Source organism: Calidris pugnax, unplaced genomic scaffold (genome assembly GCF_001431845.1).
Source record: "Calidris pugnax isolate Ruff unplaced genomic scaffold, ASM143184v1 scaffold189, whole genome shotgun sequence".
Classification (NCBI taxonomy): Eukaryota; Metazoa; Chordata; class Aves; order Charadriiformes; family Scolopacidae; genus Calidris; species Calidris pugnax.
Window position 1 is genome coordinate 753833 of NW_015091069.1, and position 20094 is coordinate 773926.

General features: G+C 41.6%; 1 protein-coding gene across 1 annotated transcript in view; it reads left to right on the top strand.

Annotated features, from left to right (window-relative positions):
• The window catches only part of ITPR2 (inositol 1,4,5-trisphosphate receptor, type 2), a 254914-nt gene that overhangs the window by 46904 nt on the left and 187916 nt on the right, over positions 1 to 20094 (top strand). Inside the window, exons 11-20 of the mRNA XM_014957035.1 lie at positions 718 to 817; positions 1882 to 2042; positions 4286 to 4427; positions 5211 to 5369; positions 6476 to 6648; positions 8881 to 9000; positions 9105 to 9290; positions 9929 to 10180; positions 11250 to 11394; positions 12351 to 12501. Coding sequence (XP_014812521.1) covers positions 718 to 817; positions 1882 to 2042; positions 4286 to 4427; positions 5211 to 5369; positions 6476 to 6648; positions 8881 to 9000; positions 9105 to 9290; positions 9929 to 10180; positions 11250 to 11394; positions 12351 to 12501 — 1589 coding nt within the window. The remainder of the gene's footprint in view (positions 1 to 717; positions 818 to 1881; positions 2043 to 4285; positions 4428 to 5210; positions 5370 to 6475; positions 6649 to 8880; positions 9001 to 9104; positions 9291 to 9928; positions 10181 to 11249; positions 11395 to 12350; positions 12502 to 20094) is intronic.

The following is a 20094-nucleotide window of genomic DNA, read 5'->3' on the forward strand; positions in this document are numbered from 1 at the left end:
TGCTTACTTGAATACTCAAAGCCCATCGGCGTGAAGGGGAGAGCGTGAATGAAGACCACAGTGAATATATATAAAAAGTAGAATTCAGAGTAAAAATTGTAATTGATTTCTCAGCTCTGCTTTTTGATAATACCACAGATTATCATATGGAAAGAATTTAGGAGAATTAGTCTGGTTTTCTGTTCACTTGATTTTCGGTTGAGATCTAGTACTATAAATGCTTTCTCCCTGGAACAAGGGTTTGCAGGTCATAATGGTGAAGCCGTGAAACCATGGCCAGTGTTACTTTCTGGCTTTTGTGCTGTGACAGGTTGAAAGGATTTGTTACTTTGCAGAAGAAAATAATAAGAAAAGAATTGGTTTTATTCATGAAATGCATTTCTATTCAGATGGGGTTTTTAACACCTTCCTTTTTAGTTTTTTTTAAGGAATACTTTACTCCTAGGCATATATAAATACTTCCAACCAGCATTCTCCATAATCCCAAGATGTTGTTTGTTCTTGTTGCAGCTCTGTTCTGGGTGAGAAAGAAGGAGACAAGGGAAAAGGGTGCTGCAGTGTCTCTTAGGTCTCCCTCACCCTTTCATTGCGAGTGGCTGGTGTGACTCATGCCCTGAAGTCTCATGTTGTGGTCGTGTGTTGCATTTGCCTCCCACCTTGCCCGTTTCAGCTCGGGACTGATCCATCCAACCTGCTGTTTGCTTTGCTCTCCTTTAGGAATTCCTACGTCCGCCTGAGGCATTTGTGCACCAACACGTGGGTCACGAGCACCAGCATTCCCATAGACACTGATGAAGAGAGGCCTGTGATGTTAAAGGTAAACACATGCATCTTGTTGAAACACATACATCTTGGAGGTGAAATCCCAAACTCATTCATCACATTCTCTACTGGTGATCTCACTTTTAAGGTAAAAAACATGCGTAATAACTAGAATCATAGAATCATAGAATTTCCCAGGCCGGAAGGGACCTCCAAAGGTCATCTAGTCCGACCTCCCCGCAGTCAGCAGGGACACCCCCAACTAGACCAGGTTGCCCAGGGCCTCGTCGAGCCTCTCCTTGAATATCTCCAGGGAAGGGGCCTCAACCACCTCCCTGGGCAACCTGTTCCAGTGCTCCACCACCCTCACAGTGAAGAACCCTCTCCTAATCTCCAATCTAAATCTGTTCCCCTCCAGCTTGAAGCCATTGCCCCTCGTCCTGTCACTGCAGGCCTTTCTAAACAGGTTCTCCCCAGCCTTCCTGTAGGCCCCCTTCAGGTACTGGAAGGCTGCTATTAGGTCTCCCCGGAGCCTCCTCTTCTCCAGGCTGAACAACCCCAGCTCCCTCAGCCTGTCCTCGTAGCAGAGGTGCTCCATCCCCCTGATCATCCTTGTGGCCCTCCTCTGGACCCTCTCCATCAGGTCCATGTCCTTCTTATATTGAGGGCTCCAGACCTGCACACAATACTCCAGGTGAGGTCTCACCAGAGCAGAGTAAAGTGGCAGAATCCCCTCTCTGGACCTGCTGGCAACGCTTCTTTTGATGCAGCCCAGGATGGGATTGGCCTTCTGGGCTGCAGCTGCCCACTGCCTGCTCATGTCCAGCTTCTCGTCCACCAGCACCCCCAAGTCCCTTTCCTCAGGGCTGCTTTCTAATACCTCACCCCCTAGTTTGTATTGGTGGTGAGGATTGTTCCGGCCCAGGTGCAGAACCTTGCATTTGGTCTTGTTGAACCTCATGAGGTTCACCTGGGCCCACCTCTCCAGCCTGTCCAGGTCCTTTTGGATGACATCCCATCCCTCTGGTGTATTGACAACACCACACAGCTTGGTATAGAGGTAAGATAGGATAGAGGTAAGAGGAATGCTTACCCATATTAAACCAAAAACTATTGCAGATTGGGACGTGCCAAACGAAAGAGGACAAGGAAGCTTTTGCCATTGTATCAGTTCCTCTGTCTGAAGTCAGAGACTTGGACTTCGCCAACGATGCAAACAAGGTTCTAGCATCAACTGTTAAAAAGCTGGAGAATGGAACAATAACCCAGAATGAAAGGAGGTTGGTGATTTTTAATTTTTTCCCTCCTAAATTGGTGTTTGGTCACTCGTGACATCATGGCATCACGGTAATGGGTAAGTTAATAGTATTTGTGTGGACACAGAGGCAATTGGGAGAGGACACTTCAGTGCTGACAGTGCCAGCCTGGGATTAGATTCCACCTCTGTCAGAAGGTCCTCGCTGCACTTCAGGCTGGTTGTGTATCTCGTCTGTAAAATGGGGGTAAACAGCACTTCCCCAGCTCACTGGCCACATAAATAAATGGGTAGCTCCCTGGGCAAATGCAAAGTGTTTGTCTCAGTTTCCTTTTATAAACCACTCCTGAGCTGTAACATGGGGGGCCTTTGCATTTGATTCTCATCAAATGTACATCAAACTGTACAAGATATCCATCTATACAGTGGGTAGCATGGCAGGACTTTTGATACGTCTGGAGTTCGCTGAACCACACGTTCATGCTGCAAGAGGAGTAGAAGGAGGGCTCAGAGTGACAGGAAAGCTGTCCCAATAGTCCCTTTCCTTTCTTATTTCTACTGTTCCCTGTAATTTCTTCCTGTATTACGTAGTTTTGGTGTTCACCCTTTATATTCATCCATGTTTCAGCTGTAGAGCTATTAGAATGTGTTCTTCACACCAGCCCCTGAATTAAGGGATTTTGTTGCACATTGTAGCCAAATATATCCCACTGCCAGTGATGTAGTTTGGTATTTGTTTTCAGCTGTCTGTGGTTAAGCTGAATATTAGACAGCACCTCTGGCAGTGTTAGTTTGTAACTTCTCTTCCACTATGTATCATATACAGCTTTTTGCTGAAAATGTTTAGTTTTGGTGATAAATCTGAATTTTTGCTGTCAGTTGTCAGTAGCAATTAGATCAGATGGTTTAATATCAAGTGGAGGATTTATCATAACAGGCAGATCTGTAATGGCCTGGGTGTTGGTACTCAGCCTTGAAAAGTGACGGGCCCTTTCGTTATTGAGTTGAACCAGAGAAGGGCACAACGAAATCATGTATTAACCTTGCACAGCTGTGTCACTGCAGCCCACTACTGTCAGGTGTTGACATACAGGTACAACACACGTGTAAAACTTCAGAGTAGTTTCAGTGTTGACATATGGGTACGACACACGTGTAAAACTTCAGAGTAGTTTCAGAATGGTGCCATTATTTATTTGTTTCTGTGATTTCCTTTAGAAAAAACCCACCCTCTTCTCTCTGTGTTATCACCTTCCTGCATAGCTAAGTAGGGGTCCCAACAGTTTGTTCCTTGTTGCTCCATCCTACACCTGCCTTTTCTGCTTTTTCTACTGCAGGGGACCTTGCTGTTCTCCACCAGGGACTTTTAAAGCTAAAGCTCACTCAGTTTAGCTGAACAGCCCAGCCCTCTTTTGGGTAAAATGGAAGCTTTGTCTCTGGCTCCCAGAGATGACTTTGAAAATCTGCTGGGCATCTTCCTGCCACTTTCATAGCATGCCTATAGGTTTAATAGTTATAAGACTCAATGTCCAAATTCAGATGGTGCTTCCCTAGGGTAGAAGACATGCCAGGTTCTGTTTGCAAAAGCTCACAAGTTCTTTTAAGGGAAATCCATTGAAATCTGTGGGCATCCATACTTCTCTCTGTGGATGCCTGGCAAAGTATGTTAGTAACAAGGAGGCACGGACCACTTTCTTTTTGCATTTTCTGAAGGTAGGAGAGAAGGAATTACTACTGCCTCTGTCATTTTTAGCACTTGCTTCTGCCAAATCTTCTTCTACGTAGCCAAGAGTGAAACAAATATAGTCATTTTTCAGTAGTTACTTTGGTCACTAGGGAAATAGTCTTGTGGCAGAATGCTTTTGTTCCCCTAGTAAGTCCATCCATTTCACGGACCCGTGCAATGGTAAAAGTATAAAAATCCTTGCTAGGCTGTGTAAGAGTGTTTTTCTACTCTTCCTGGGCCTTGAGGCCAACTGGTATAGATTTTGGATTTCTGAATACTCTGCATCAATCCAGCATCCTGTATTTTTCTCCCTTTTTCCCTCTGGTTGTTTTTTAATGCCTTGGTAAACATCCCCATGATGGATTTAAGCCTCTGCTGCACCAGGGTCTGGAATCCTTAAGTACATGTCAAACCTAACTTTGCAGTGATTGAAGTTATACTGTGCTAGATAAAGCTTGTTCTAAAAGGTGATTTTCTCTCTTAATGAATCCTAGCAAGTGTTGAAGGACTGTATATAACAATGATTTGTCTATTCCTTCTAGGTTTGTAACCAAGTTACTGGAAGATCTCATTTTCTTTGTTGCCGATGTGCCTAATAATGGGCAGGAAGTTTTGGATGTGGTCATTACCAAGCCAAACAGGGAACGACAAAAATTAATGAGGGAACAAAATATATTGGCTCAGGTATGTCCTACTGTATTGATAACTTGCTTGTATTTACAAGCAGATCGTAGGAGAGACTGTTTTGAGAAAATGTTATTTTTAGGTTAACTTGGCTTATGCCACGTTGGGTTTGAGGCTGGTTGAATCAGAGAGATATGACACGACTTAGTCAAGGCTCACCTCTTAGTCTATGAATCAGATAGAGGCATGAGCTGGTGTCTTAGTTTCATGCCATTCTGATGACTTTTAAGACTATGTTTGATAGCAAATTGTTGACAAAATTTGAAACAAGCTTGCAACGTGTTGCAGTCCTGCAAGTGTTCTCCCTACAGGAAACATTCTGATGCCCTTATCTATCCCTGACTTTGTTTGTTTGAGGGCCAACTTGCATGGAAATCAAAATTATTATTATCTTTAAGTAACCTACTGAAATAAAAATAATAAAAAAAAAGAAGAGAAATGGATGGAATTGGACAGCAGCCGGCATTGTCCACCTTTTTCATCCTTAATTTAGCCAAAGTTAAGGCACTTAACTAACAATGTTTAAAATTGGGAATAGCAGTAAAGCAAAAGCAGTCAGTCACGTTAGTGGGAAATGTAAAGCTAAATGCATAAAGCTGTAATGTCTGAGACTGTTCCCCCATTTGTATGTAGTCATATGTAGATAAGTTCAATGGTTCACTTCGGACTTTGGTTGATAAGGCCCTTGTGCTGATCCTGTCAGAGGACATTTTCATGGACTGCTACAAGTTAAGCAAAATCTGGGTTTAATTTTTCATTCTCGGCGATTTTGATTTTGAACAGATATTTGGCATACTCAAAGCTCCCTTTAAGGACAAAGGTGAAGGATCGATGCTGAGACTTGAAGACCTGGGTGACCAGAGATATGCTCCATACAAATACATGTTAAGGTTATGTTACAGAGTTCTCAGACACTCCCAACAGGACTATAGGAAGAACCAGGTCAGTGGTATTCAAGATAATTTTCCTCCCGATTCCTATATTTATATATCCTGGGTTTGACATTGCTCTCTGAACTTCCGACTGGGGTTCTGTGGTAATGGTGAAAGCACTGGGTTTTGTGGGGGATAGTAGTAAGAAGTCACCATCATATACAGCCTCATGCTGAGGAACAGTGTTTGTGTTTTATAGGTATTTGTGTATGAATTTAATGGTCAGCAATGAATATCTTTAGATTTACTTTATACTTTCACAGGCTCAGACTGAGATTTGCTTTGTTCATCAGCTTCCTTTTATTAAAATTATGCTCTTGGGCTCTGGATTGTAACATGGGAAGTCTGCAAAACTGTTTCTGTTGCTTAAATATTTGTAGAGGACAATTATGCTCTTGGGCTCTGGATTATAACATGGGAAGTCTGCAAAGCTGTCTGTTTCTGTTGCTTAAATATTTGTAGAGGGGTGGCAGTGAATCAGACTAGATGTTATTCTACCAGGTGGCCTGACTTCCCGCTGCAGGAGACTCCCCATGAGCAACAAGTATTTCAGAACATGGTGTCGAGTGCTTTGTGTATTGCTGTGGGGAATAGCTGCACTAACTTTGTAGGACTAAAGGGACTAGGGATTGAACTGCTCTGTGTGGCTTGTTTTCTTCCTAATGCTTTACAGAAATATTTCTGTCTTGGAGGGAGACAAAAGGGAGGAGGGGAGACTCAGGAAAGAAAGCTTCTTAAATGTTATAAAAACTTTTTGTTTTTTCCTTTTAAAAAATTGGTTGTGAATTCTTGAATTTTGTATATCTTGTCATGGATTCATTCATTTGGTTAGTCATCCTTAATATTGAATGTTTCTTGGCGTACATATTTTAGGTGTGTATCTTGTCATGGATTCATTCCTTTGGTTTATGAAAGAACAAGAAGAGTTAGTCATCCTTAATATCGAATGTTTCTTGGCGTACATATTTTAGGTGTTCAGATATTCTTTTTTTCAGGCCAGTTCAGAGAGGAAAGTTTTGAGAGTTATTTTGATTGGTAATTGAGCTGGATGCTTCTGGTTCTAAAATAAAAACATTACTGCTTCACAGGTCATCATGAGAATTTTCATTTTTTCAGGAATATATTGCTAAGAACTTCTGCGTCATGCAGTCCCAGATTGGTTATGATATTCTGGCAGAAGACACCATCACAGCTTTGTTGCACAACAACAGAAAACTGCTAGAGAAACACATCACGGCTAAAGAAATAGAGACATTTGTTAATTTACTCAGGAGAAATCGAGAGCCAAGGTTTGAAGTGGTCCATGTAATATTTTTTTTCTGCATTGAGAGGCTTATATATTTGCAGTAACTGTGAATCTGCCTACAATTCATAGTTTTGTTGTCTCTTTCTCCCAGCTTTTTGACCTGGCAGACAAGGAACCCACAAGTACAGTGTCATGCCAGAAAACATCAGAACTACCTGTAATTCTTGGGATTTGACCATATCTGCATTTCGGAGCAAGACCTTACTTAAAAGAAGGTCTCAGTAGGACAATTTTGAGAATTTGTTTTTAGTTCTGATTGGGACAAAGAGAAACAAATGTAAATTTTCTCTTCTCATAACTCTATAGCTCCTCGGTAAAACTGCCACTTGTGTTGGTTCCCCTGCTAGTAATCTTGATACAAATGACACACTTGTCTATTTTTCTAAGCTTTATTAATATTAGTTTTCCTGCAGGTTCTGCTTCCAGATCAGACTGAAAGGGGCCTGGGATGGTGAACATCCCAGTGAACATGTGTCCTAGACCAGATGTTCCAAATGAAAAATTCTGGCCTTGAACTTCTCACAGTTGGAAATTTGTTTTTTATTAGCTTTAGGTCAGAATATAAAGGAAATGGATTTATTTTTTAATGGAAAATCTATTTTTTTTCACTGGATTTTCAGTTGTGAAATTACTGAAGTAATACAAATATAAGAAATTAATGTACTGAAGGCCAAATAATGTCCTCTGTCATTGTGAACACCGTTTTTCTGTTAGCGATTAAGGATATTGCTTAAGGCCCTGCTGCTTCACTGCTTCAGCTCTTCTCTATAAATCTGAAACCACTTTGCCTCACTCTGTAATCTCATTGCATCTCCCATGCTAAACTGTGTTGGGTTTGGTCAGTACTGAAAAAAACCCCATGAAATCAGATCATTCTCAGTGCTGAAGGATCCTACTGTTTATTGATGATCTCATGTGGCTTTTTTTTTGTTTTTGTGGTGGAGTATGTCATAGTATTTTTTGCATAACCACATTGTGTGGCTGCTGCGTGTTCACTTCTTTAAGGCTCAAGTCCTAAAAGCAATAAACGTTTGAAAAACTAACCTTGCCAAGATGGTACAATCTGAACAGTAAGGGCTCCCATCCCTTGCAGTTCCCAAACTTCTGTGGGAAGTGTGGTCTGTGCTAATGCAGAAAGGACTTTTTGATTCCCTCTGGTAGGATGATCACCTATAGAGGTTCAAACTATTGTATCCTTGAATGGCTCATAGTAAAGGGTCAAATTTTTTACCTGGATTTCTAACGAAGTGGAGTATGTGATCTGTGTGCCTGCTCATATCTGCTCCTCCACCAGCTCTTGAGCCTCTTGCCCAGTTTTAGCTACATTTGCTAGAGGAATGGTGGGCTCAGAGTTACTTAGTTCCTACAAATGTCATGAAAAGAAGCAGCTACGTAGAGGGAAGAGGCCCTTTCATTATTCCAGTGAGGCAAAGGCTGAGATATGGACTACTGCCCATGAAAGAGGGACAAGAAACAGATACCTAATGAATGTCCCAACTGAAGGAAAGCCTCAGCCTTGCTAAACATCAGAAGACCTAAATTTGAGAGACAAATCCATAGGAAACTGATTTCCATGCAAAGCTTTGTGATTTCTGCTTTCGTGGAATGACCTCTTTGAATATTGAGATCCGTCTTCAGGTCCTGCCAGATCTTCAGTCTTCACTTATTGTTGGCTGTGTCACTTCAGAGATTTTAGATGGCATGTTTAAAAGGTGGAGATGTGGACTCCTCTGGCTGAATGGAGCTCCTCAGAGGGCACACAGCTGTCTCCAGCACAAGTAACATCTCCTTGCTACTTGGGTTAGGCAGACATGTGTTACCTGATGGGGAGGATGGGTGAGAATGTGTGCTCTTGCTTTTGGTTCCTGACAAGGGTGAGGGCCTTCAGTGGAGCTCCCCTGCCCCAGGCTGCTCCTGAGTTCTGGCACAAATCTTTGGCCTTTGATTTGCTGAGCAGTGTCACACTTGGGGTATTTTTCTTTTTGCTCCCTAACTGATTGTTCAGCAGCATTCAGAGTGGCTCTAAAAGCTATTACTTATCTTTATCTGTTGGGAGTTGCAGTAGTATGAATCAGCAAAGATCGTATGTTGATAAATCTTGCAATGTATGTTCCCTTGAGCACATTAGTGATGGATGCTAGAGATTTCTACTGCAATGTTTCTGTGTAATGTTTTAAGTCTCATGTTCTGTTGCATCTGTGTTTTTTGACTGCAGGTTCTTGGATTATCTATCAGACCTGTGTGTATCTAACACCACAGCAATACCAGTAACTCAGGAACTCATCTGCAAGTTTATGCTGAGCCCAGGGAATGCTGACATTCTCATTCAGACCAAGTGAGCATCCGTAATTGGAACATACCTTTTTGTTACCTGCTCTGTTGTTGTTATATTCGTGGCAATTTGCTAGTGGCTCCATTGTAAATGGTTTGTGTTTGTAGGCTGGTTTCGACACAAATGGACAATCCCTTGGAATGCCCAGTCATAACAGATGACATCGATGAAGAGGAAGTGTGGCTTTACTGGATTGACAGTAACAAGGAACCCCACGGCAAAGCCATCAGGCATCTGGCTCAGGAGGCAAAGGAGGGCACAAAAGCTGATTTAGAAGTTCTTACCTACTACAGGTAAAACTGCTTATTCAAGTGGAAGAAAACGTAAACTTTCTGAAGACCCTGGTGCTGTTCTTATCCAGTTCATTTGCCAGTCTCAAAAAGGAAACCAGGTCGTGCCAGAAACTGTGATTAAAAGTTTGTTTCAATTTTTTCCTGTAAGAAGCATCACAATATCTGCTGTCTATTCCAGGAAAATCTGGAATTTCCTTTGCTCATGACAGCTCCTTGCTTCTCTTTATCATTTTGCCCCATACCTTTAATTTATTGGTCTTTGTTTTTAGGTTGTGCTGTCCTGGAAGCAAGGCATGATCTGAAGGAGCAGTGAGGAGTGTCCTGAGGATTAGAGGGGAAATGGAATCATGGGACAGTGTTTTACACTGATTGAGAATGAATAGTCCAAATGCTTCAGCCTCCCATTAAACAGTGCTTCCTTTGAGTTTCAAAGGAAGCCCAGTCTTCCTGGGGGCTGGAGTGTTACGTTAGCGTTTTTAATGGCAAGTTGATTCATTGTTTAGCAAAGTCACTCCTATTATTTTTTTAGGATTTATATGAGAAAGGCTGACATCAGGCTTGTAAAGCGAGATTCTGAGATAATTGTCTCGTTTCCAACTTTTCCCTTTAAATACCATATGTTATTACCTGTTTTTAAGGTACCAGCTGAACCTCTTTGCAAGAATGTGCCTGGACCGGCAGTACCTTGCCATTAACCAGATTTCTGCACAGCTCTCAGTAGACTTGATCCTACGATGTATGTCTGATGAAAGCCTCCCCTTCGACCTCCGCGCTTCTTTTTGTCGGCTGATGCTCCACATGCACGTGGACAGAGATCCTCAGGAATCTGTGGTACCTGTCAGATATGCCAGACTGTGGACTGAAATTCCTACTAAGATCACAATCCACGAGTGAGTTGAGAGTGTTTCAAACTAGACCACAAAAGCATTTTGTAACAGTTTGTGTCAGGAATAAAATTATTGTCTAGTGTTGACAGAACGTGCATGTGAAAAGGTATTTGGTTGCGGAACACAGAGCTAATTATTATTACTCTTGGAAGCTTCCAAGAGTTAGTTACGCCTGGAAAGTTGGAGTAACTTTCCATTATTGTTACTCTTGGAAAATTCTTGTAGGGAACAAGCTGGGGAAAAACGGAATGGCCTTTTCTCAGACCAGCTGAACTGGAAGTAATCCAGCTGTGTCTAACATTGCAGGTTTGCTAGGCTGGAACTCAGTTTTATACTTCAAGCTCAACTTAAAGCCACAGTTGGAAAGCCAGAACTTACAGTTAGGTACAGCTATTGCCCCAGAAACAGTTCAGAGAGGCTTTGGCCTCCACCCAGCAAAGTACTTAAGCATATGTTAAATTTAAGTATGGGAGAAGGGCTCATTGACTTTAGTGGAAACCCTCTCTGGTTTAATTGGTTTGATGGAGCAGCGCCACTGGGCTAAATCCAGACAGGGAGTATCTGGCTGAAGAGACAAAGAGGAAGAAGTATAGCAGTGCAGCAGACAGTATTGCTTCTGTTACTGAGATGAAGGACTGTTTTGACGTGCATGAAAAATCAGTCCTAGTTAGGAGTGCAAAGGAAGAAGCTGACTGTACCAAGATGCTTTTTCCAATCTGCTGTTTTACTTGCAGAAGTAGTAAACTCTGGCTGGTGGGTAGAGAACGCAGCTGAGACTTAGTGTCTTATTGAATTGCCACAGCAAGATTTAAGAGTGCTGTCTGTCAGAACCATAGTATTTTCCTATCTTTTTTATTCCTGTTCACTGAAACACTTCCTGGTACTGTTGGAGGGAAGGTTTGTTTGTCCTCTTTGCCTATCTATGCAGAATTGGCTGATCTCTACCCGTCTCCTTACAGAGAACTGACAGTAATTTTATAGTATTGTGATTGGTTTGTTTTTAATTCAGTGACAACTGACCCTGATAATTAGAGGTTTGTAACTTTCCTTCCTGCCTTGCCTTGCGTTGTAGGTATGATTCTTTCACAGACTCTTCAAGAAATGAAATGAAGAGGAAGTTTGCGCTCACAATGGAATTTGTAGAAGAGTACTTGAAAGAAGTTGTAAATCAGCCCTTTCCTTTTGGAGACAAAGAGAAAAATAAACTTACATTTGAGGTACTTCTCAGCTATCTGTGTCCTATTTATGGTATTCCTCCTTGTTTTAGCTAAGTTGGCACTCTTTCAAAATAAAGATAGTTGCAGAATAAGTGTCAGTGTAAAATGTCCTAAGGAATCACCAGTTCCTAATTTCAGTGGTTTTGGTGATGCTGCTACTGCAGAAAATAATATTACTGTCTGCTGTCAAACAGATGTGGGGTTTTTTTTCCTTCCTTCTCCTGAGATGGTTGCATTTCAGTGGCATGATGGAGGGATATGTGTGTGGGTGAATGGCTGTATGACCTTCCTCTCCACATCAGTGAATTAACGTGCAGGGATTCTTCAGTGTAAGTGCTTGCTGTTCCTTGTGTAGGATATGACACTGAAAGAATTACTCTGAATAGCCTAATCCTGTGTTTTAAATATTGTTTGAAATTCCAGACAGAAACTTTAGATAGGTCTGAATCTTCTAGATTCAAATAATGTTGAATAAAGGGGTAATGCTTACTGCTTTCATAGCTCTTCTTCTAGCCTACCTCCCAAGCTTTGTTACTCCTGTCTCTGGTCGTCTGAAATCAGTGCTGTTTAAACTTACCAGAGTCATCTTATTCTTCTGACTTCCATCTTCCCCACAGCCGCTGCCTCTTCAAAATATTTCCTGGAGTCTTCCTTCTTGGTTTATGTAATTTCCCAGATGTAATTGTATCCTTTCACAAATTCCTAAACCTCATGTTGGTTTTGCTCTCTGGTGTAATTTGACTGACCAATTGTTTTGCCTAAATCTGAAAAACATTTGATGTCACTGGCCTTACTCCAAGGCCCACTTAAATCAGTGAAAAGACTTGTACTAATTTGAATTCTCTCTAGATATGGATCTCTGTGAAAGCTGCTGTGTGAAATGAAACCACATTGCACAACTGAATCCCACAAAGGTTGCCGATGCTTCCTTCATTTTTCATTTCTTTTTCTCATAGGTGGTACATCTAGCTCGAAACCTCATCTACTTTGGCTTCTACAGTTTTAGTGAGCTGCTCAGACTGACCCGGACACTGCTGGCAATTCTAGATATTGTCCAAGTTCCTATATCATCATACTTCGAAAGGTTGAGCAAATTTCAGGATGGAGGTGAGAAAAGCAGATGAGATGGTTATTCCAGAGTGCATTTCATTATTTAGGTTGGAAGTAATTTATTGATCTTTCAAGGTTTTGATTCCCATATAAACCCACCTATGGGAATGTGTTGTAGGATACATTAAGATGGGTGGCTAAAAAGGAACCTTTTTGAACAGACCTGCAGACTTCATGACTTGTGGTTACTGTGTTGGTGCTGCTGCTCCCTGGCTTGTTTGGAACTGAACTTTCACATCTGGATCTAAGCCTCAGCGTCCCTCCTGATGAACATCCCAAGCAAGTGCAGATGATAGCATTTGCCTGGGCACAGCAAAGATGGTGGCTCATATGTCGCACAATTGTTTATTAGTCATCTTAGCACTTCACTTAAATAGAGAATAAGATATTACTGGTCCCACAGCTGCAGAAGGACCAGATGGAAGTCCAGATGAGGCCATCCTCTGCACGTGTTTGTCAGTTTAGAATATTCTTTTTTTAACCCAGACCAGAGTCCCTGTCTGACAGCCCTAGAATGAGAGCCCAGTATGTTCCACTGCCATTTCTACCATGGCTGAAAACAGGGTTGAAAAATGAGTGTGCCAGGAAGGTGCTGAAATGTAGCAGTTTAGTTTTCTCAGTGTGTGTTGAAGGGAGGAGTGATGGGCATGTGGGCTGAGGGTCAAGGAGACTGGCTGATGGCAAATTCTGTTTCAACGTGTGGCTGGTGTAAGTGTCATTGCACTGCCAGTTGGCCCACAGCACCAAAAATGATGAGCTGTCCTGGTTGAATCTACAATTATTTTCTATTTTCTCTGGGAGGCCTTTCCCCGGCCTTGAGTTTTCCTAATCATCATTCTGCTCAGTCACTCCTACAGAAGCCCTGCATGAGAGTGCCTTCCTTCATAACTTTTTTATTTCTTTGAGGTTCACACACTCTGCAGAAGTGTGGAAGCCCTGCATGAGAGTGCCATCCTTCATAACTTTTTTCCTTCTTTGAGGTTCACACACTCTGCAGAAGTGTGGACTGTCATTGTTGTCTCTGAGCCAAGAAGTCTTGTGCTTGGTTGCCCTGCATGAGAGTGCCTTCCTTCATAACTTTTTTATTTCTTTGAGGTTCACACACTCTGCAGAAGTGTGGACTGTCATTGTTGTCTCTGAGCCAAGAAGTCTTGTGCTTGGTTGTGTTGATGTCTCCTCCATCACTGCCAGTACACTTTCCTGCCATGCTGTGCACAGTAACGTGTGCTGTAGCTGGCTGCAGTCCCCCTACAGCACTAGAGAAAGACTGTATGCTCAGACACTTGGAATTATGTTTTCCTTTTTTTGTCCCTGAAATACTGCATTGCAGACTCTCTTAAATGACTGTGGCCACAGTTTGACTCCAGATAAAATCTTGGCATAAAGGTAAGATGGAACATGCAGATGTGGTCCTTCCATTTAGTTCTCTCTTTGCTCAAGTCTTTATTCCTGGTTATACATCTCATTCAATGTTTTTATTCACCTTCCTTACCCATAAAACTGTGTTTCATCCTTAAATCCCTTTTATTTCTGTTGAAGTGTTTCCTTTCAGGCTGTATAGGCAAGGAAAGAACCACCTGTTAAGTGCAAACAGACCTGTTCACAGTTACACTAATTTCCAGATCAATTCCATACAAATCAATGAATTTACTCTGAAATCAACGAGCGTGAAGGAATGCAGAAAATGTCACCACCATGCAAATGGAAGCTCAGTAGCTTTGTAACACTCAACCATTGACTGCAGTCTTGCTGGAAACTTTTGTCACACTTTTTTTCCAGCAAGAAAAAAGGCACTCAACAAAGGTGGGATTTTTTGTATGTCATTCCTTAGCTTTGGCCTTTATACAGATTATTTAAACTTCTTTCTAGGCTGTAGTTGTTTCCACGGATGTTTCTCTTTTAAACACTGGATCAGTTCAGGTCAGGATGTGACAATTCACTGATGTTCTTTTGAAAATGATCTGTGGGTTGGTTTGTTGTATGGGTTTTTTCCCCTTTCCCTGCTTTCTGGCTAGAAAGCCCATTACTTTAGAGAAGGTTTTCTTGCTGGCTTAGACTGTTGTCAGTTGTGTCTGCCATCTTGAGGGAGACCATAGACAGAGATATTAGCTGTGCTGTGTAGGCTTAAAAATAGGCATTGAAATTTTGCTGCAGAGAGACAGGTGTCCTTATGTTGAAATAGCTGAAGACTTGCTGGAGAGGCCTTCTACAGCTTTTGACAAAAGAAAAGGATGCCTGTCTCTGGATGGTCATCTCTTACCTTCAGCTTCCCTCTTCTGATTGACAGGTCATAAAACACATAAATTGTGCATTCACTTTGCAGTGATCCTGAATGATCCTGAGTGTTTATCTGCTATGCCCAAGCATTTTACCATTCTTCCTTCTTCCTCTGGAGGTGCATACTTGCACCATTAGGCTATGATGACGCGTATATCCAAGGATGCATAATTTAGAAGCAGTTTAAGCAGTTTTGTAACTTTTCACTATTTTTGAGCACCCAGCTTATAGAACTTTGATGCCTGAAGAACAGATTTAATTCCTGAAAAACGTATTACTCAAGCAAAACAAAGGAGTACTTATAAGAAAAACCACACAAAACCCCATCAGCATTAACGTCAGTTGCACATTAACATTAAAAGAGAGGGAGCTCAAGAAGAAAGCAGCAGGTACTGTAGTTGCTGACATTCTGGGGACCACTGCTAAGGCCGAAATGTCAACTGTTGGTAACTTCTATCTTTGTTTCATGTGGAATCCTGCTGGTGAGGAATGAACCAGACCATAGCAGCAGGAGTTTGGCTGGCATAAGTTTCTCTAGTTCCTGGGGCTGTGAGAGTTTGTGTCAGCTCTAAGTATTTGGCTCCACTCTTTTTTTGATTTTCCCTTTCCCTCCTGTTTTTTGGGGTGTTTAAACCATTTGTTGGGTAGCAGTCCTTTAAAAGCAGCCCTGTGGTTGTCTTGCACCCACATCCTGACTGTGTCTTTGCTACAAGGTGATGAGAAGGTTTGAATGGGGCCATAAACACACAGAGCCCTTGAGGTGCTCGTGTGCTCTCTGCATTGCTGGCTATCCCTTAGCCGTGGCTGAGCTGCAATGTGTCCACACCGTGCCAGAAAGAGCTGAGCTCAGGGGATTTGCTGGCTTGTGCTGCAGTGTTGTTGGCTATTTCTGGGTCCAGTCTTCATGAACTTCTGCTTGAGCCCACCGTGAGGGGCTTATGTTTTGTGTCTGAATGGTGGGGGTAGGCTGGAACTTATGTGACCTAAGGATAGGTGAGTCCTGAGACCTGACTTGAGACAGGCCTGTTTATGAGATGAACGTGTGTCTTAATGATGTTCTTGTACTTTTTATGTCTTCTGGGGGAAGTGGAAAGGGGTCTGATTCTACAGTGCTTTGCATCTTGTGCAGTCACTTCTCCCCAAACCAGTTTGACCCTGAAGGTACTGTGGAGCCTGGGTCCACCTTGTCTGGGATCCACTAGGGATCCTGAGAAATGAACAGGCCAACAGAGAAATCAGTCTCAGGAATTTCATCTGGATCCCTCCTCACACTGCCAGCAAGGATTGGTCACCAGGCAAAGCTATAGGTATACATTGTTTGTTCAGTTTTGTAGTACTTCTAAGATTGTACATCAAAGGTTCCCCTTCCCCTTTTACACAGAAAGCCTCTGTCTCTGTTAGAAAACTTAGTTGTTGAGAATATCTATTAGTTGTTTTATCACTTACCTGTCTTGGCCTTTTATTGTCCCTTTTAACTTAAAATACTCATCTCTTAGACTACTAAATACAAAGGATTACAATAGAAAGTAACTCAGCCCAGTTTCTTGTGGTTTTTGAAAATTTTCTAAATTGTGCTGGCATTTTCTAAAATCAGGATGGTCCACTGATTTTTTTCAGAAAGTGTTTTCTTATTCATAACTTTGATAAAATGCAGACTGATGGATTGTTTCCTGCCCTCCTTCAGGATGGTGGGAGGCCTCCCTCCCATCAGTTAGGTGTGAGGGTGACTTCATGTCTTTAGAGGAGGTGAGATTCTGCTCTCCCCTATCTCTCCAGGCTGTGGCAAGGGTCTTGCTCCACAGCATCCTCTCTCTCAGGTCCAATACTTATGACATTCGTGCCATTCCTTTGAACACAGAGAATAGCAGGTAGGTGTCCCTCCAACAAATTATTGTTTTAGGGGTGTGTATGTTTACACAGCGTCTTTCTTAAGAAAAGTTAGCTTCCCTGAGTTGCAAAACTTATTACATTGATTGTTGTTTGGTTTTTGTTGTTTTTTTTTAAATTTGTGAATTCGTGCGTATACTGTGAATGTGTAGAAGTAAATTATTAGTTTTGGAGATTATAAAGTTGTGGGGGTTTGTTGGTTTTTGGTGGTTATTTTTTTTTTAATCCATCCAGGCAGTGATCACAAATGTCTAGGCATTAGCTTTAGTTCAGTGAGAAGATATATTTCATATTTTGAGGTTAGAGCTTTGAAGTGTAGCTCTAAACCCCAGTTTTGACAAACACTGAAAGCCAGCCATGATGCCTAGGACTGATGTTTTAATGGTATAAAAAAATGTGTTTAAATTTTATTGAGCATTAGGGGCCTAATCCTATATCTAATGTAGGAAAGTGCTACTGAATACCGGTTTAGGCTCTGTATATTTTAATTTTCATCACTATCTCTTATTATAAATTTACATAGATAAATATTAAATGGATATTTAACAGCAATATTTTATCAATAATTATGCCTGTTCAGAAATGCAGTTCATTCTCAGGTTTTAGGACAAGTGGCTTCAGAAGAAGTTTGACTAAAAGGAAAAGTCATGTAATTCTTATTCTGCAGCTGTGGTAGATCCTAGGTGGCAGCATTATAGAAGTTAAGAATTTGGGGTAGGATCTTTTTATTTTTATTGTACATTATAGGTCTTGCATTTTAGTTTTGTTAAAAAGTATTGATTTCTATGAGAAACTTGGTGCTGAATAAATGTGGGGACATACAGGGTATACTGCCTTTCCTTTATTGACATTGATTTGTTCCAGGTCAGTAACAACAAAAGCTTCCAGCATCTGATTCCTATAATGTGGAGTTGTAGGGAACCAGTGAGCTTGGCTCTTTACTAGTTTGGCAACTGCTCCACATGATGAAATCTGCAGTCAGGATTTTAGAAATGGGTAGAAATATATTAATGGTGAGGGGAAGAATGAGGTGCCTCTCGGCTGTGGGAGGCCTGCCTGGAGTTGTGCACCTCAGAATTGAAACAACCCAATTTACAGCCAGCAATCTGGAATCTTCTTCCCTGTTTAATGTTTATTTCTTATATAGACCCACTTATTTCAGTAAAACCACTTGCTAAGTAAGAAAATGTATACGACAAGTGTTGAACTGTTGAAGCAAATCTGCAAAATGGGATATATTTTTTGGCTTAGTGGAAGTTTCATGAAGACTTAATTCGCCTTTTACCTCAAGATGTCCTTTTCCATCCTTCACTTCAGTTTTGACTCACATTGATGGCTGAGGTAGTCCTTTAAGTTCTGTGTGAGTTTCTCTATATTGGTTCTGCAAAGATTCTGACAGGAGCCTCACGTTATTGTTAATGTTATGCCTTTCTTCCTTTAAAAACCTTGGTTTTAATGCCATTGTCAGTTACTGTAACTAGAATTAAATTAGTGCAGATGTAATTTTCAGGTGTGACCTTATTTGATGAGGACAGATTGGGGAAAGTTGGCGAGAAACATTTGTGAGATAGGATCCTGGAAAAAGGAAAAGATGTATATTTTGGGAAATGCTTCTTACCTAGATTGCATCCTAAAAATGAATTGACTTGAAAATCTTGCAGCCAACTCTTTTTTTCAATGTCTGAATTTTGAATCCTTTTTTGAAGTTATAGGAAGCTTTTTTTTGGTTTGTTTTTTTTTTTTCCCTTTTAGATTCTAAAAAATATGGGGTTTATAAAATATACTACCTGTATCTTAAAGAGGCATTTTTTTCTTAAGGAGGAAGTGAGGACTTAATTTTGTAGTGCTATCATTCTGGCACCTTTCAAGAACATTATAATCTCTTGCAGTTTTAATTAAAAGGTAAAGTCATTGCCTTCCTAATAAGTGCACCCTACTGTATCATTCCAGAGTCAGAAGCCAATCTGCCTTGTCCAATACTGATTATTTAGTCTCTGTGAATTGAAATGCACATCTTTCTCTAGGTGTTATTGATCTTTCAAATAGCTGATTTTCGTCAAACCGTGCAGCTACAGCATCTCTCAGGTCTGAAGGGTGAAATGACACAGTAGTATGAGCAGGCCAGTTCCACGTTTGCCGTGCAGCTCAGTGCTGTGTAGTTATTGTTCTTTGGGAACGAGAAGCATGGCACACAAGGAAATACCTCCTTGAATTTAGGCTGCACATGTCTTGGGATGCAACTCACAGTGCTGAGCACCAGTTTGAAAACTGGTGGGAGAAACTGAGGTAGTCTGCAGACCGTGTCTTTCCCTCAGGAGCTTTACATAAGTGACTACAATTTTCCTGAGCCAGTGTCCACTGACATCAGTCTGTCAGCTCCTTTCGCTTCCACGAAGGGAAGGCTACGCTCAGTCTTTTTGAAAAACAGCTTTTATAAACTAATGATAGACTCCAGTAGTTCCTGCCTCTCTGATTCTCACATGAAATGTGTTGCTCGTGACTGGCTCAACAAATGCCTCCTTTTACCTCTTCAAACTAGTAGTCAAATGTCCCAGCTCCTTCATCTTTAGCTTGGTGGCATATCCCTCTTGTAGACTCAAAGGGCTAAAGGTGTGTCCATAGGTGTCCTGAGATCATGGAACATTTATTTGAAAAATATAATGAAAAGCCTGACCCCTACATCCTGCTGCAAGCTTTGGTGCTTCGTTGTGATGTATCCCAAAAGATTTGACCCTGGTGGGGGCCAGAATGGGGAAGTGCTCGCTGTCTCCTCAAGACTTCAGCGCTGGTGGGCTACCATCTCTCTGAAAAAGAATGCTTGTGTATCAGTGTGTCAGGGGACTCTTGTCCAGTCTTCTGTCCCTTTGATACATCCTGGTAGTCTCCTTAGTCCATCGGCTTCAACTGAGAAAGAAGATAGGTAGTGTTTTCTTCTTTCTCTTGGCTGCAAGTAGAGATGCATACGGCTTAGAAGCACTTAGAAGCACCAGCCACTTCTGTCATGCCTATGGGTCTTCTGTGACCAAAGAGGACCAGATTTCATCTGGGACAATTAGAAAACAGTGTATTGTTTCTCAGGCCTGCACGCATGTCTGTTAGCTGCTCTTTTGTCTAGTTAAATGGCTTAGAAGCAGCAGTGAGACCACTACCAGAACAGGGTTGAGAGCGAGGTTGGACCAGCCACTTCTGTCGTGCCTATGGGTCTTCTGTGACCAAAGAGGACCAGATTTCATCCGGGACAATTAGAAAATAGTGTATTGTTTTTCAGGCCTGCACACGTGTCTGTTAGCTGCTCTTTTGTCTAGTTAACAATTTGAAATATCTTCTCGAGGCATACTTTGATTAGCAGAGCTAATGAGGCAGTGGCTGCCTGGCAGACTGGAGCAATAATTTATGCCAGCATTTATTTTACCAAAAAAAAAAAAA